The sequence below is a fragment of the Emys orbicularis genome, chromosome 10 (assembly GCF_028017835.1).
Source record: "Emys orbicularis isolate rEmyOrb1 chromosome 10, rEmyOrb1.hap1, whole genome shotgun sequence".
Lineage (NCBI taxonomy): Eukaryota > Metazoa > Chordata > Testudines > Emydidae > Emys > Emys orbicularis.
The window spans coordinates 85609567-85623241 of NC_088692.1; the positions used below are offsets into that span (position 1 = coordinate 85609567).

At 38.2% G+C, this 13675-nt stretch overlaps 1 protein-coding gene across 3 annotated transcripts; it reads right to left on the reverse strand.

Moving 5' to 3' along the window:
* Positions 1-2083: 2083 nt before the first annotated feature.
* Positions 2084-9211, reverse strand: LCTL (lactase like). Of its 3 annotated transcripts, XM_065412287.1 has the most exons (9): positions 9122-9211; positions 8926-9021; positions 7037-7091; positions 6786-6947; positions 5674-5948; positions 5128-5254; positions 4505-4704; positions 3657-3720; positions 2084-2199 (listed from the first exon to the last, which is right to left on the reverse strand). In XM_065412287.1, the coding sequence occupies exons 1-9, from the start codon at positions 9209-9211 to the stop codon at positions 2084-2086; spliced, it is 1185 nt and encodes a 394-aa protein (XP_065268359.1). The 3 variants fall into 3 exon arrangements, with proteins under 3 accessions (XP_065268359.1, XP_065268360.1, XP_065268361.1); XM_065412288.1 differs by lacking the exons at positions 3657-3720; positions 4505-4704; XM_065412289.1 differs by lacking the exons at positions 3657-3720; positions 4505-4704; positions 8926-9021.
* Positions 9212-13675: the final 4464 nt, after the last annotated feature.

The following is a 13675-nucleotide window of genomic DNA, read 5'->3' on the forward strand; positions in this document are numbered from 1 at the left end:
TTGACTTTTATTCACTCTTCTTGAATAGAAGCTAAGAAATCTATCCATTTTGTGCACAGTTAATCTGACATCCACAAATTAGTTTGTGTTTTGGAATTTTGGTAAAAGTTGAACATAAAGTCTTGCTTTGAAGGAATCATTTCAGGCCAAGCAATGGCAGGTTGCTAGCCATACTCTGGAACTAGTTCAGTTCTGTATAAGCAGGTGCATCTTGATTAAGCTGGAGCAGGACTGAATTTGGTACAGTATCTTAACTCACATGTCCAAGTCCTTGGATCACATTTTTGTGTGTGTGCAACATTCTCTAATAAAGAAAGAGATGTATAATGAGTAGGGCCCTACCAAATTGACAGTGAAAAATGTGTAATGGATCATGAAATCTGATTATTGTCGTAGTATTGCCACCCTTACTTCACTGCTGCTGGGGGCAGCGCTGCCTTCAGAGCTGGGTGGCCAGAGAGCAGCAGCCACTGGCCGAATGCCCAGCTCTGAAGACAGCATTGCCACCAGCAGCAGCGCAGAATTGAGGGTGGCATGGTATGAAGGGGGTTGTCATTTTGGGGGGTAGCAGAGCTGACCTTATGGTTGGGTGACAGTGGTGACTGCCCAGGGCGCCGTGGTCACTCCCCACACACACAGCCAGCCTAAAGTCCCTTTAACCCCCGAGCGCTGGGCCAGGAGCAGGGCTGGGAGTTCTCCAGCTGGGGGTACTGTGTGCTGGGCTACAGCTGCTAGTCCCGGCTAGGCTGGGGAAGGAGGGGACTTCCTCTTCCCCTGCGTGGGCTGCTCCCAAGGCTGGGTCAGCCCTCCATTCAGGAACCTCCCCCGGCTCCAGGAAGCTACGCGGCTGCTGGCTGGGAGCCCAGCTCTGAAGGCAGCACCGCCACCAGCAGCAGCGCAGAAGTATGGGTGACAATACCATACCATGTCACCCTCACTTCTGCGCTGCTGTTGACAGTGGCGCTGCCTTCAGAGCTGGGCTCCCAATTGTCCAGCTCTGAAGGCAGCAGTTCAGAAGAAATGGTGGCAATACTGTGAACCCCTACAATAGCCTTGACACCCCACCCCCCAAAAAGCCCTTTCTAGGTTGGGATCCCCACGGTTACAGCACTGTGAAACTTCGATTTAAATATTGGAAACTGTGAAATTTACGATTTTTATAATCCTATGACCATGAAATTGACCAAAATGGACGTGAATTTGGTAGGGTCCTAATGCTGAGGTAGGTCTAGTGGCCTAAGCATAGGACTGGACATCAGGATTCCTTACTTCTGGTTCTGGCTCTGACCATAAGTCTGTGAACAAGTCAGTTAGTCTATCACATTTATTCCACCGGTGTGCAAAATTTGGGTTGTTAATACCTAATTATTATTGTATGGAGATGACTAGTTAATGTTTATGCAATGCCATTAAGATTTTGAAGTATGATATGCTGTAAGTATTCTATGTTCATATTTCGTAATTAGCACTTCATCACTGTATTTTTAATTACCACGGAACAGGTTGAAAACAGAACTTGCCAACAATTGCCTGTCCTTGAAATATATATTGGCAAGCTTTGAAACAATTTAATCTCAGTCACCTGTTGTCCTAATGAAGAAAATGCATACACATCTACCCCGAGATAACGCAACCCGATATAACACGAATTCAGATATAACGCGGTAAAGCAGCACTCTGGAAGGGCGGTGTGCGCACTCCGGTGGGTCAAAGCAAGTTCGATATAACGCGGTTTCACCTATAACGTGGTAAGATTTTTTTTTTTGGCTCCCGAGGACAGCGTTATATCAGGCTAGAGGTGTACTTTGCAAAACATGAAGGAAGGTAAAACCTGCAGTTGAATTTTGATAGAAAATAATACTGAGACGTGAATTGCCTTTGTAAGATTTCTAAATTACGTCTTATGGCTGAAATTGAATAAAATGTAGAAGTAACAATATGTACACAAAAGTAAAGCTGGATTTTTTTTAACATTGCAGTGTTACGTAAAGGAGGCATCTGTGGAAACCTTTAAAACAGTGTTAGAATAAGAGTGGCATTTTATTGCCTATGCAAAATGAAGATGTTATGTAAACTTGTAGTTTTAGTTGTGCTTCCGAAGAAGGAACATTAATAGAATGGCACTGATAAGTATGCAGAGTGTGAACACCGTTGGTACAACAATTTCAGTCACCATTTCCATGTGAGTAGTCAAGGGATCTGAAATTTGAGAAGAGAAAAAAAAATAGATAAGATCTGTTCTAATGGAATAATTTTAGTTATTTGTTCATTCTATTTTTTAAGCTTTGAATCTTTTTGAACATAATTTGTTTAAAGCTAAAATTAATTTTTTTACATATTGGCATCTACATTAAACTGGCATCACTAGAAACAACAGAGAGAAAGAAATTGTAAAAGATAGAATAAACATGTTTTATATATTTTGAAAATCTGCAGCAAGTTTATGTTAAGCTCTCTTCATCTATATCTTTTGTGGTAAATTCTGAAACATGTCAGTGCTCAAAGGGTTACAAAAAATTGTGCTTACCATGAATTAGTCTCAGTATATTAGCAGCAGTATTCCGCTGTTCCTCTAATTTTCAAGGAAAGGGGAAAAAAGAAAATAGTCAAAAATCTTTGGAAAGCACTCTAACCCTTTGAGGACTGCATTGTATCTCTGTGGAATTAAAATTAAATTGCTTCTTTAAACTTTTATTTGGTGATTGTAGTACAAATTGTTTTGATGTACACATATTATATATATTAGTAGCCCTCAAAGAGTTGAATGAGAAACACACTTAAGCTATAGTGATATGTTAATTCATAGGGATGGACCCCTCATCTTATCTTAATCCTACAGTATGGGCCACACACATGTACCATATTCATCCCATCTTCCTTAATGGTTTCAGGAGTCCACTCCAGTAGAGTTTTCCCCCCAGTTCAGGAACTGATGACCCCTTCACAAACCCCAGCATGGGAGATTGAGCTGGAGGCAGAAGGGAGGTGTTGGAGGCAGGCCACAGCACTGTGGATATTCCAGGCAGTGCTGTGGTTTGTAGGGCAGTCTGGGGAAGCTGCCTTAATTTAGTTTCTGAGAGCCTGTCTAATTTATGCCAGGAGCTTCTCCAGTCCCCAGAGCAACAAAGCACAAAGGTGGTTTAAAGTCACCTTAGCTCTCCCTCCCACTGGGCTGCGAGTTCTCACCCCTAGTTTTTATGCTCATCATTCAGAGGCTACACATTTGCTTTTTTTTTTTTTTTTTTTTTTTTCCCCGTTGCATGATTGCCCTGGGTTTGGTTTTTGTTTTTGTTTTTGCTTTTATGTTTGAAAAGGGCAAACAATCACTGAGAAATACTAATATCTGCAGAAGTAAGTTTTTAACAGCTGTGACTCCTCAGTTTTTTACTATAATTCTTAAGAAAAGAAAATTCAGAAATATTAATAAACTGTAATACAATCCTGTTAGCTGCACTATTTTGAATTACTAGTAGTAAATTAAGAGGTACTGTTTGATTCTGAAGTTAGTCATAATTTTTAAAAAGATTTGGCTTTCTCTTTTCAAGGAGAAAATATTTCATGAACCCAGTTTTCATGTTCAGTCACAGAAATGTTTTCCCTTTAAACCCATATAATATATATTTACTGGATGAGTAATACAGAATAAATGTAATTACCTGCAGCGAGGAGTTGGTTTGTGATAGAACAAGTCTCTATGGCCTTTTGGTGCCAACTTTTCACCTAACAAAATCAATATTATTTATTATTTGATGTGATGCTAATGGTTTCACCAAACTATGAATATATTCAGTCTTATTAGCACCATTTTCAATGCCTCTGAACTTTAGTCATTTACAACTCTTTCCAGTACTCTTATTCTCACACTACATGTCGATTGTATGACTTTTTATGTTACTTTGTACATATTATGATGAATATTATTTTAATACATTTTCATGTTGTTAATTGCTTGGGACGATACAAAATAAACTGGAAAACCCACTCAATATTATTTCTCAGGGTTTTTCTTGTTTTAGATATCATGCACATGCAATGTCTGGAAAGCACAAAAGGCAATGTCTCTAAACACAGTAAATTAATAATGTGGGTATTGTGATTACAAAGTTTTATTTAAGTAGTTAATTTACTGATGTGTTCAAAAACATTGAAAGTGCTATAAAAGAACAATAATAGTAAGATTAGATTTCATCATTCTCTTTCCCCTCTCATCCCCCTCTAGGGTGACCAGATGTCCCGATTTTATAGGGACAGTCCTGATTTTTGGGTCTTTTTCATATGTAGGCTCCTATTACCCCCACCTCCGTCCTGATTTTTCACACTTGCTGTTTGGTCACCCTATCCCCCTCCCACAAGTTGACACAATCCTAAATTAAATGAGTAGGTATACTATAGTAATCTAAGGTCAAATCCCACATACCTTACTCATGCGAGTTATTTTTTTATCTCAAACAAAGCAGAATTTGGTCCTAAATTAGGAATAAGCAGGTTTAATGATAGAACTCACTTCTCTTGGATTTGGGAATCCATTTGCACAGATGATCATCTTGTAATAGTGGACAGATGCCTTTGGGTATCGGGGTTTATTCCCCTTTTTAAAGTCAACATGGTATAATCCAAATCTTTCAGAATAACCTTTATTCCATTCAAATTTATCCAGCAGAGACCAGACAGTGTAACCCTTTACATTAACGCCATCGTTTATGGCTGAAAATAGATTTCAAATTTGTTAACAACCAGATCAAGTTTGTCTTCACTAGAAACATAGTGCTAAGCAAGCCCTATTTTATACCAAAAATGAAGGAAAATTTTGGGGTAAAATTTTCAAAAGCATGAAAGTCACTTAGGTACCTGACTCTTATTGAAAGTCAATGAGACTTAGGCTCCTAAGTCACTTAGACACTTTTGAAACTGTTATCCTTAGTCTAGATGCACTGGAAGATTTCATAAGAGTAATTATGGTATATTATTAGGTGCAGTTTTTTTATTTTGTAAATATGGAAATTGATAAATTATTCCAATGTTGAACCCAGTATAGGTCAGAATTTAAAAGAGTTAGAATATCAGAATGTTTAAAAAATGGACAAAGTCACAATAAAATGTGTTCCAAAATTTGTTTTTAAAGTTCACCTTTTAGCATCTCATTAATATACCCTTTCAGATATTCAATTCTCCATTCATCACACAACTGAATACACTGCAGCTTTTCTGAAACTCCATTCTCTGTTACGTAAATGAGAGGATTCCCATACTGTGTCTACAAAGAAAAACATTCATTTTGGAATAATGAAATAATATTATACTTCATACAACTACAATTAATTTTTTTTAACAAAATTAAATTTCTAGAAAACTGGTTTCAATCTATTTACTATATATTTTTTTTCTACTATGGTTACATTTAAAAGAAAAGCATAGTTAAAAATTTAACTTTTTCTTTGGGTTAGCTGAAGTTTATTATAAACTATTTCTATGAATATAGTGCAAAGAGACCCCAACTGAGATTGAGGCCCCATTGTGCTAGGTATGTGGCAATAAACAAGCCTTCAATATGCAGATAAGAATACTGGTGGATGTGTTGGATATTTATGCTTGACACTGAGATACAGATTCATACCCTGTATTAATCAAGACTGTTAGTTAACTTCCTTTAAAGAAGACTTAGTTTAAAATTACCTTAATGAAGTTGAGTAACCTTCTAAATCCCCAGGGCACAGAATATAGCCATTTAGATCCTGGATCTGGCCACTTTGGATCAACCAGTTCTACCAAATCACGATCAGTGTGGTAACTGGGCCCTTTGAGGGCGGAATAATTTTTCTGTATAATGTAACGAGTGGTAAAATGACTTAATCCCAGGAAATCAGATGTACCCTTAATGTAGCTTTTCTCTTGCACTGAGAAGGTTGGTAATCTTGACATGCCCAGGCCTTGTTGAGCACTCTTTCTACCTATTAAATCAAAATTTTTCAAAAAAAGATGGTAAATGCATCTTCCGCACATGATTGAATGTGTCTGCTTTTCTTTACACCACAAAAGCAAAACTAAACTATCCTAAATTTTAAGTGCTAATATTGTGTAGCCTTGAATGAGCACTTTCTCTCTGAACACAACAATCTTCCTCTTTCTACCTTTAAAGAAAGGATAGTAAAGGATAAACTTTATTTGATGTGGCTAAGACTGAAGAAATGTGGTTTAGATTGGGATTTTCAGAGGCGCAACAGGAATTTGTGTCCAACTCCCATAGTCTCCTTTGAAAATCCCAGTCTTAAAGCACATCACTAGGAGTCAGGTGTTCGCCGCTAACTTGCCATGTGTTCTTGGGCACATAACTTAACTTCTTTCTTCTGTTTCCCCATCTGTAAAAATGTGGATAATTATACTTTTTAGAGGAGCATACTACTGTTTGGTTTTTAATTAACAAAAATAATATTTTTGTTTTTATCTGGAATCTTTCAGAAAAATGATTTTTATTAATAACCCTCCTCCAAAACCCTATCCTTAATTTGGACTAAAATACACATTGATCAGATTGTCACTGTTAAGTATCAGAGGGGTAGCCGTGTTAGTCTGGATCTGTAAAAAGCAACAGAGAGTCCTGTGGCACCTTTAAGACTAACAGATGTATTGGAGCATAAGCTTTCGTGGGTGAATGCCCACTTCGTCGGATGCATGCATCCGACGAAGTGGGCATTCACCCACGAAAGCTTATGCTCCAGTACATCTGTTAATTGTCACTGTTGTAACTATATTATTTATTCAAGGTGTAAATAGTCAGCATGACTTACCTACGTAATTCTTCATAACTTCAGGATAGTCTCCACTGTAAATAGGATTTGCAAACCATCCCAAGTAAAACTGTACGTATCTTTCAGCAGCTTCAATGTCCTTCTGGCTAGTTAGATCAACAGGTTCACCCCAGGCACTAGTTAAAGAAATTCCAACCATACCTTAAAATAGAAAGTGACAGTTCTGCAGTTATGCATAATCTTTTAAGCCCTTACTGCAGAGGCATAATTACACAATGAATACTTATTACCTTGTTGCTTGTTACGCCATGTCTTATTATAAGAATGCCAGACCTTTGCATGAGTCTGTAATTAAAAGAACATATGTATATGCTAACCTATTGTGCAATAATCAGTACAGGAAGAGTCAATGAATCTCTGACAGATACGGCAATATCCTCTACAAACATTGTTGAATTAAGCTAAACCTTATTAATTTAAATTTCAGTACCTTTAGAGTTCATTATATTAAAAATGCAAATATGTATGTATTATTGTGGGATTGTATGTAATGCCTCTAGGGAGGAGACATGGCTAATGTGAACCCTGGGAAGTGTTATGAATTTCAAATGTCTCTTTGAAACAATGTGCTAGACAGGGGTTCTCAAACTGGGGGTTGGGACCCCGCAGGGGGTCGCGAGGTTATTACATGGGGGGTTGTGAACTGTCAGCCCCCACCTCAGACCCCGCTTTGCATCCAGCATTTATAATGGTGTTAAAAACACTTTTTAATATATTTAATTTTTTAGGGGGGTCGCACTCGGCGTCTTGCTATGTGAAAGGGGTCACCAGTACAAAAGTTTGAGAATCACTGTGCTAGACAAACAAAGCTCATTGGGATTCCTAGGAAATACTTGGAAGGAGGGAAAGGCAACTTTTCAGTTCCCGACCCAACCTTTCGAAGTTGTGCCCTGAGCAGAAACCCATTGTCTGCTGATCACTGTTACGTGAGGACAAGATCAGAGGCCCAGACTGGATAAAAGAGTGATTCTGAGATTCATGGGGGTGGTTGTTCTGAGCCAAGGCAGTTATGAACAGGAAAAAAAACAAAAACCTTGGTGGGGTTTGAAGGACTGTTCACTGGCCAGAGCCCCTCTTGGAGTTGAGGTGATCTTTGGTAACCTTATTAGCTTGTGTGTAGGTTTTTATTTGTTTAATATTTTTTCTCTGTAATGCTTTTACCTTAAGGATAAACGTACTTGCTTAGAAAGAGCTGTGTGGTAACTTATACTGGTAGACAATTATGCTATTTATAGCCTCAGGATTCAGAGAAGGCAAAGCACTGCTGAGGTCATGTATTCTGCTGGGGAATTCACAATGTAGGTAGGGAACCTGTGCAGCCTGGATACACCCCAGTCTGGAGGGAGAGAGATGCATGTCTCCACCCAAGAAAGGTGGTGACATGGGAGCTGGGAGTCTGAGAGTGGATGGACGATGGAGCGTACAGTTGTCCTGAGCTGTGATAGAAGCATGGAAGATAAACTTGTCGCACAAATGCACATCTGGAAATTGTTACCGTAGGTTTTTTTAAAAAATTTCTGTTTCTCATGGAAGCTTTTGTTTTACATAAGATGTCAACCAGACCTATGTGAGAGTCCTTTGCCGCTCCCAAGATGGCCTCGTGAAGGTGACATGCAACATTTAATGGAGAGTTCTGTTTTACTGCAGATCTGTTCTACTGTGTGTCTGTATTTAAATGAGAAACTTTTTCTTTAAATGAAGGTTGTTCACTTTGGGTGAAATCCTGGCCTTGTTGAAGTCAATCACAAACTTCCATTGAGACTAGTGAGGCAGGATTTCACCCTTTGTTTATAGAAGCTACCTTAAAATTCTCTCTTCTGATCTATTTGGCAGTATGTTCAATGAGACACTTAAATAGAGGTTTTTTAAAAAACCTGTCCTCTGAATTGTTGCAGCTGAGTGCTATGTCATGCATCCAATACTAATTAAGTATGCACTATCTCAGCACCAGTAGTTTATAATTCCATTTAAATTAACTCTTGAATGCTTTTTGTATGCTGTTCAGAAGTTGAATCTTTGCTACAAAGCCTTCTTTTCCTGGGGAAAAAAAATTAAGACCCACTTATCTCAGTCATAAAATAAGATAGCAATACAAGAAAGAACATATTTCTAGTTTTACTTTAATGATATGATGTGCTGCTTTGTATGCCCCTATTCCACTGAGCTTCAGTCCTGGTGCATGCTCTCCTGTCTCATAGCCCTCTTCAGCAACCGCCTACAAGTACATGAGAAGAGAAAAAAAGTAACTATAGGGTCACTCCCAAAATTTGGGGACCAAATCTATGTAGCCCAAAAGAAAGCCATCAGTAACTTACCCAAGGGTTATTAAAAGTAATCCAGTATTTCACACGATCGCCAAACTTCTCAAAACACAGATTTGCATAATCATTAAAATAACTTATCATGCTTATATTCTGCCACCCACCATACTTTTCTTGGAGCACCTGTATATGTAATAATTACAAGAATTAACAGATATGTAACTTAAAATTCAATATGCCATTGTTTTTTGATAAAGGTTATATTGTATGTAACTCAATATAGACACTAGCTAAGCTATGATGTGACTTAAGGTGATTTAGTGAAACTGAATAAGCAGTTTGAATGAGGCAGAATTCAGTGACTCACAGTGGGAATGTAACAGTGCTTAAGTATATGAAATGATAGCTCAGAGAAATTATTAATAACTTGAAAGCATGCTGGAATATTTAAAATGTTTTCTTAAAATGATCCAGATGGTGTTTATTTTTACAAACAAGTTAGCTACCAGAAACCCTAGATTAGACAACATAATAAATTTAAATATTCTCAGACCTGTGGAAGATCCCAGTGGTAGAGGGTCACAATAGGGATAATCTTGTTCTCCAAAAGACTATTAATTGTATCATTATAGAACTTTATCCCCTTTTCATTCACCTGTTCTTCTGGGGGAAACAAATGTTGAAGAAAATTAATTGTTTTTACATCATTTAGATAGTAATCATTGGAAAATGTTTTCTAAAATGATGTAAGCTATATATATCTAGATAGATTACATTGGTGTATGTATAGGCACCTGTATACCATGGAAAGGGCTGACATTGTAAGGACCCTGATAGAGAAATAGATATATATTTACCAGTAATATGTGACAAATATACCATGTCATTTTTTATGGTATTCTCAAATGTAGCAAAGTTGTTTTGCCTATATGTGCTTTTAGGTTTACAGTTAAATGGTTATGCTTACTTTTAATACCAGTGGGCATAATACGAGGCCATGAAATAGAAAGCAGGTAATGATTAACTTTCAACTCCTTCAGTAACTGAATATCATCCTGCAAAAAGAAAATCCAATTAAAATATTACTCACTAATCCCAATAGACTAATTCTTCAGATTATTAATCTACAAATTAAAGCAATTTTAACGAAAGACTTTGAGTTGAGGAAATGTGAAAGAAGAGAGGATTGCACAAAAACAATGTGCTTTGCCAGTTATTTTCTGTTTCCTTTGAAAAAATGATTATTTGCAGAAGCTGGTGGGGCATGAGTTTATTCAAGTACAAAGAAGTCCTAAGCCTGTGTATTTTACCTCAGTCTACTTGCCATGGAAATTGTGAATGTAATGTTAAATTCAGAATTCATTGACTTCACTGTGGAATCAAGTGTGGAAAGAAAATGTGTTGTGAAGGAACAAGTTTTCTTACAAAGTGTGCCTAGCATCATCTTAAAATATTTTTAACTGACCGTCTCTTTCAAACTAAATACATAAAATAGGGAGGGTTGTGGATAAGAGCAACCAAGCTTGGTTCACATACCTCTGCCCAGGTCAGAAACTATGTCCATGCGATCTAGCTGCAGGCTAAGGTGGGGGATGTCTGGGGGTGTTAATTTCCATGTTTGTGTAATTGCTAAGAAGGAGTCAATGTTCAGCCCTGGGCCTCTACCCCGTCCCCTCCTTTTGCATACATAACTTACTGTTCCTACATTTTTTTTCATGTACAAATAGCTATTTGTACATGCAGTGAGATAGTTGGGTATCCAACTGCTTGATTTGCATGTGCACGTATGGAATATGAGGGCACCTATTTATGGATACAGCCTGGTGTATGTCTGCAAAATTAGACTGAAGAATTTGGCCCCAAACATATTAACTCTTTGCTATAACAAATTCTTCTGGAACTCTTGAATATAAGGATTTTATACAGGGTCATCTGCAAATAAATCACCCATGCTGCTAGACTCCCAGTTTTGTGTACAAAGTTCTGTTAATTTGGAATTTATCTAAATTTTCTAGCATTGTCATATTCTGAAACCCTAACACTTGACACTTGGATCTGCTAGACAGAACTTTTCGGTCTCTTTGTAATACCAGTAAACTCTTCAATTCAAATCTGCCATTTTATTTACATGATGCAAGAACGGTTGGGAAACTTGCATATAGTGTTCTAGTTCCAACGGTAGAAAAATACCATAATGGTTCAACATACCTGTTTTCCTGCCCGCTGGTATAGGAATATAATATAAAGATTTCAAATATAAGATTGTAGAGACTGACTGAACTTTGTTTCCAAGTTAGACTCTAGTATAGCCTGATCACAAATAATTAAATTACTACTTTCCAAAATCCTGTTCACTAGATTTTTAACTTGAGTTATTTTCTAGCATTTTCGTTTTCCTTACTAAGAAAAGTAAGTTACTAGCTGCAGGGCAGCTGTGTAAAGACACTATGCAGCCAAGTTCAGAGCAGACACACCACCATTTCTATGCTGTCTCAAAGTGGAACCAGCTCCACAATGAAAACCAGCAACCTATTGGACTCTGATTCTTCTAACCATGCATATGCTCAGATATGCTACCTGGGCATATCTCTCAATGATATAAATGGGCCTGCAACTTCTTTTTTAGGCATGAATTTGGAGGCAGAACTGAGATTTTTTTTGTTAGGTTCTTTAAAAATCAGGACTGAATACTAGGGCATTACATAATATAATGTGCATTACATACAAAGACAGGCGTGGAAGCTCAAATGTTAGAGGAATTGTTGAATAGTATAAAATAGCATTTAGGGTATTGTCATTTCCCACACAGTTATAAATGGGAGTTATTCTATTACTTAGTGTAAATATTACAATAGTATAATTTTAGGGAGGGGTTTTAGATGCAATATTTTGACTTAGCAAGAGAGTGAAAGCATGGTTCAATGGTTAGAGCATGAGCTTGGCACTCCGGAGACCCGGGTACAGACATCCTAGGCCCCTAAAACTTGTGATGGTTTTGAAAATCCCACTTGGTGCCTAAATACCTTTAAAAATCTGGCCCTTGCGCTCTCTCTGTGCACTACCCTAACTAACAAGGTGAAAATTAATATATTAAAGATTGTGAGAGGCTCAGACACTATGGTAACTGGGACTATATAATTGACTAAAATATAGAGATAAACCAGTTCCTTCTCCTTTATGACACAGGAGTTAATCCAGTCCTAGTTTGGCAATATCCCAAGAGCTATGTGGGGTTGTGAGGAAAGAGGTCTATCTGGATGTTTATATTGCTCTCATCCCTGGTATCTGAGGAGTAGACTGAGATGGGAAATTGGCCAGCTAATTTACATGAGTTCCTCACCCAGTAAACAGCTTCAAGACTCCCAGAGGCAGAGTTATCTTCTTTTGTTTTTCTCTTTTTGCTGGCAGTGTCTAGAAGGCCCCAATATAATTTCATTTTAAACTGTGCCAGAGACTCTAGGTCACAGTCCTCTAGGTGTTAAGGATGTTCTTTGCTGTTGAAGGGACAACAGGTTTCTGACTCTGGTGTTTGTAGGTAAGCGAAGGCTGAGCTGTATTTCAGATGTATGTTGCTGATAGTTTTAAGTAAATATTCTGTTGCTGCTTTAGGCCTAGATTGTGTGCCCCCTTCCCTCACCTTGAGATCCACACTTGGATTTTCATCTCTCACACAGAACAGGGCTAAACTCCTTCTGTAGTACTGTTCCCATGATCTAAGGAGGAGGAGGATCTGAATTCAGGGCAAGCCAGTGGGGGACATATCAAGCATAATCTGTCACGGCAGAAATGATAATGCAATCTGGAGAGACCATCCCCAAGGGTTCTGGAGGCAGCCAGAGTCATGGTACTGTGCTGCCTGAGAGCTGGAAAGGACCGGTGATGTCCTAGATCCACAAGTTTTTGTGGCAGTCTTTTCTGGTTGTAGGGCAGGGGTAGGCAACCTAGGGCATGCAAGCCGATTTTCAGTGGCACTCACACTGCCCAGGTCCTGGCCACTGGTCTGGGGGGCTCTGCATTTTAATATAATTTTAAATGAAGCTTCTTAAACATTTTAAAAACCTTATTTACTTTACATACAACAATAGTTTAGTTATATATTATAGACTTATAGAAAGAGACCTTCTAAAAACATTAAAATGTATGACTGGCACGCGAAACCTTAAATCAGAGTGAATAAATGAAGACTCGGCACACCACTTCTGAAAGGTTGCCGACCCCTGTTGTAGGGGAAGGGAGACCAGTGCATAACCTGTACCCCTGCAATAAAGGGGAATTCTAGGAGCAGAAGATATCCTCCCCTAGAGTGGGATTTACTGTAGAAGGGCAAGCATGACCTGACCCATAGACCACAAACAACATTTTAACAGTTTGTCAGTGCATCTTAAATTCCAGTGAAAAAAGGCTTTGGTTTGGACTTAAACATTCCTCTGCAGTTTCTGAGCTGGAGTTTTGCAGTTTTGTGCTGGGGTATGAAAACCAGACTGTGAAACTGACTAGAGACCATTTTCACTTCCCAAGTAGTTTATGAAAGCAGACTCAAAGAGCTTGGCTTGTTTAGCCTAACCAAAAGAAGGCTGAGGGGAGATATGATTGCTCTCTATAAATACA

Bases quoted from the DNA above. Each gene is read 5' to 3' on its own strand.
- LCTL (XM_065412287.1), bottom strand. From the start codon at position 9,211: ATGATAAGTTATTTTAATGATTATGCAAATCTGTGTTTTGAGAAGTTT. The intron at 3,721-4,504 runs GTGAGTTCTATC...TGATTTTGTTAG, and splicing joins GATTCCCAAATCCAAGAGAA to GTGAAAAGTTGGCACCAAAA. The intron at 2,200-3,656 runs GTAATTACATTT...CTCAAATTTCAG, and splicing joins AAACCAACTCCTCGCTGCAG to ATCCCTTGACTACTCACATG.